The 2,419-nt window shown below is 31.7% G+C and overlaps 1 protein-coding gene across 1 annotated transcript; it reads right to left on the bottom strand.

The window, feature by feature from the left end:
* Positions 1-486: 486 nt before the first annotated feature.
* Positions 487-2,183, bottom strand: LOC118644269. The gene is made up of 4 exons (XM_036282424.1): positions 2,177-2,183; positions 1,998-2,069; positions 1,423-1,877; positions 487-1,162 (listed from the first exon to the last, which is right to left on the bottom strand). The coding sequence occupies exons 1-4, from the start codon at positions 2,181-2,183 to the stop codon at positions 605-607; spliced, it is 1,092 nt and encodes a 363-aa protein (XP_036138317.1). The 3' UTR covers positions 487-604.
* Positions 2,184-2,419: the final 236 nt, after the last annotated feature.

Consider the following 2,419-nt stretch of genomic DNA (forward strand, 5'->3'; position numbering starts at 1 on the left):
GCTATTTGCGGATAAAACAGAGCAAACAAAAAATGCTGAAATTCTAATAAAATTGTTCTAGTCTCGAACAATATGGATAACTTATAGAAAAATCTGCATTCACGTAATCCATGTAAACACAATAAAATTATCTTTTTAAAAAAAGGTATAAAAATGCGCCAAGTATACGCGTGCAAGAAACGCCATCAAAAATTTATTCTTGTACAAAATAATGTTAATTTAGCACTACAAATAAAATTTTAATAAAATAATCTTTTCCCCAAGAAGAACAAAAAATTAATTTTCTCTACAAAAGTAATGGACTATGAAAATGGATGTTTATATAAACATCTACTTTTACAAATAATTATTTGTACAAATATTATAAATAAATATTTTAATACAAATAAATATTTTATTACAAAACTTGGCGTCGCTAAACCGAATAATTTATCAGCTTTCTTTTTTCTTCTTTTGTGCGTGTATCCGAATGTGTGTGTGGATAGGAAAGAAAGAATTATATATTAAATTTACATTTGGTTTACATTCACATGTACATTTATCTTTGGTTTATTGCTTAAAGCTATAAAGAGATTCTTTTTTGCCCGCAAGTTTGATACGATCTTTACGAGTTATTACTCGATGTATTTGATTTGCCTGTCGAGAACGAAGACGGACTTCTTGCGGAAACTTTAGCAAAAGAATTTTCCATTCTGTTGATCAATTTTAAAAAAGTGTTTCTTTTAACCGCTAGCCCATTATTCTCGGGTGACTCTATTTCTTCCACTCCTTCATTATCAACGCTATCGCCTCGTCTATTTGTCTCACTGGAGCAATTAAAATCGCTTGTGACTCGTAATTTTCTATTAATAGCAAATCGATTCCAAGCCTTCTTATCAGAAAAGACTGAATTAGGATCTTCACTTTCTTTCTTTCCTGATGTTTCAATGTCTCTTTGTCGCGCCGTAAAATCAGCCCATAGCGCTATGTCGTCGTACAACTCTTCATTCTGTTCCATCTTCGCAGTGTCGTGAATACAGTTTCTACTTTTCGGGGATTGATAATGTTCCGTCTCTTTTGGGGCATGATTGTCGTTCATTTCCGGTTTCGTGTAGTACGTCGTAATACATACAGCTTCGTTTGCTTTTATACATGAATCCCGTGTCAGTTGCAAGATTATTTCCTATCGAAAAAGAATACTAAATAAATTTTATTTATTCAATTAAGTAACTATACTATTTTCACCGAGAGATGCTCGGACTACGTACAATGGCGACTAAGAAGGTCAAAGTGGGGAGAATATAACATTCAGCGCAAGCAGTAAAACGGTGTGATGGAGATTACCCAGGCGCGAACCGAATGAAAATTCGTCTACTCCGAGCGGCGTCTCTCGGCGAAAATAGTAGTCAAGAAATGAACATATCACTGTAGATAATATTTTACCTCATTATTTTTAATACGTCGTTCTTGGCAGATGTTAACATCGTCGTAAACTTGTCGAGTTTCGGAATTTTGATTTTCTGTGAGCGATTTTATTTCATAAATTGGCCTGGGTGGAGGAGGACAATTATATTCCGGTAATTCTTCCTTTTCGTCCGTTAAAAATTTCGCTAAGAATTGATTCGACGTTAAATCGGACACATCGTCATAGGTGTGCAATTTTTCTTTATCCAAAGATAATGAGGAATTCGATGAAACTTTGCTCTTGCAGTGATGCTTCTTGTTTAATTTATTAGGAGATTCTCTTCTACTCAAAACTCTATCCAAAAAGGATTTTTTTTCAAGCTTGCTCGGCATTTTAATCTGGTCTTTGGCATCATCTTTGGCGAATCTTCTATTTGGAATTAGAATCTGTATCGAAACAAATAAACAAAAAGTTATTTGATATTTGAAAATATAATATTATTTCTTTATTTTTTCACAATTGTTTTAAAGAGAATATAATAGTGAGAAAAAAACAAAGAAAGAGAATCCTTGCATTGTCTAAGTATTCCAATCGTAAGTTATCTTGCAAATACACAGATCGATATTAAACGTGCAACGTGAATAAGCTGTCAGTTTCTGTTGATTTTTGATCGCTGAGTCCGAATCTAGAAGTAAAATTTTTGTTTCACATTAAGTTTTTATTATAATAAAAATTAAAGATGGTAAAAAATACATTTTTTACCATTTTTGAAACAACATTATGGGGACAAACCTGACATGCTATAAAGATTTTTAATAGAGATTCAATTAAAACCTGTCTCTAATATATTGAAATGGATTTTTCTGAAAGCAAAGCCTGATTTTGATTTATTTGATTATTTATTAATGCGTATTAAGTAAATCAATACTAGACTTTCAGAAATTTAATCTACTTCAATGTAGAAAAAAAAGTTAATATTAGATAAAAGATATAGTCTGAAGGATTGTTTATTATAAATGTAAAATTTCCCGGGCG

The sequence above is a fragment of the Monomorium pharaonis genome, chromosome 2, assembly GCF_013373865.1.
Source record: "Monomorium pharaonis isolate MP-MQ-018 chromosome 2, ASM1337386v2, whole genome shotgun sequence".
Classification (NCBI taxonomy): domain Eukaryota; kingdom Metazoa; phylum Arthropoda; class Insecta; order Hymenoptera; family Formicidae; genus Monomorium; species Monomorium pharaonis.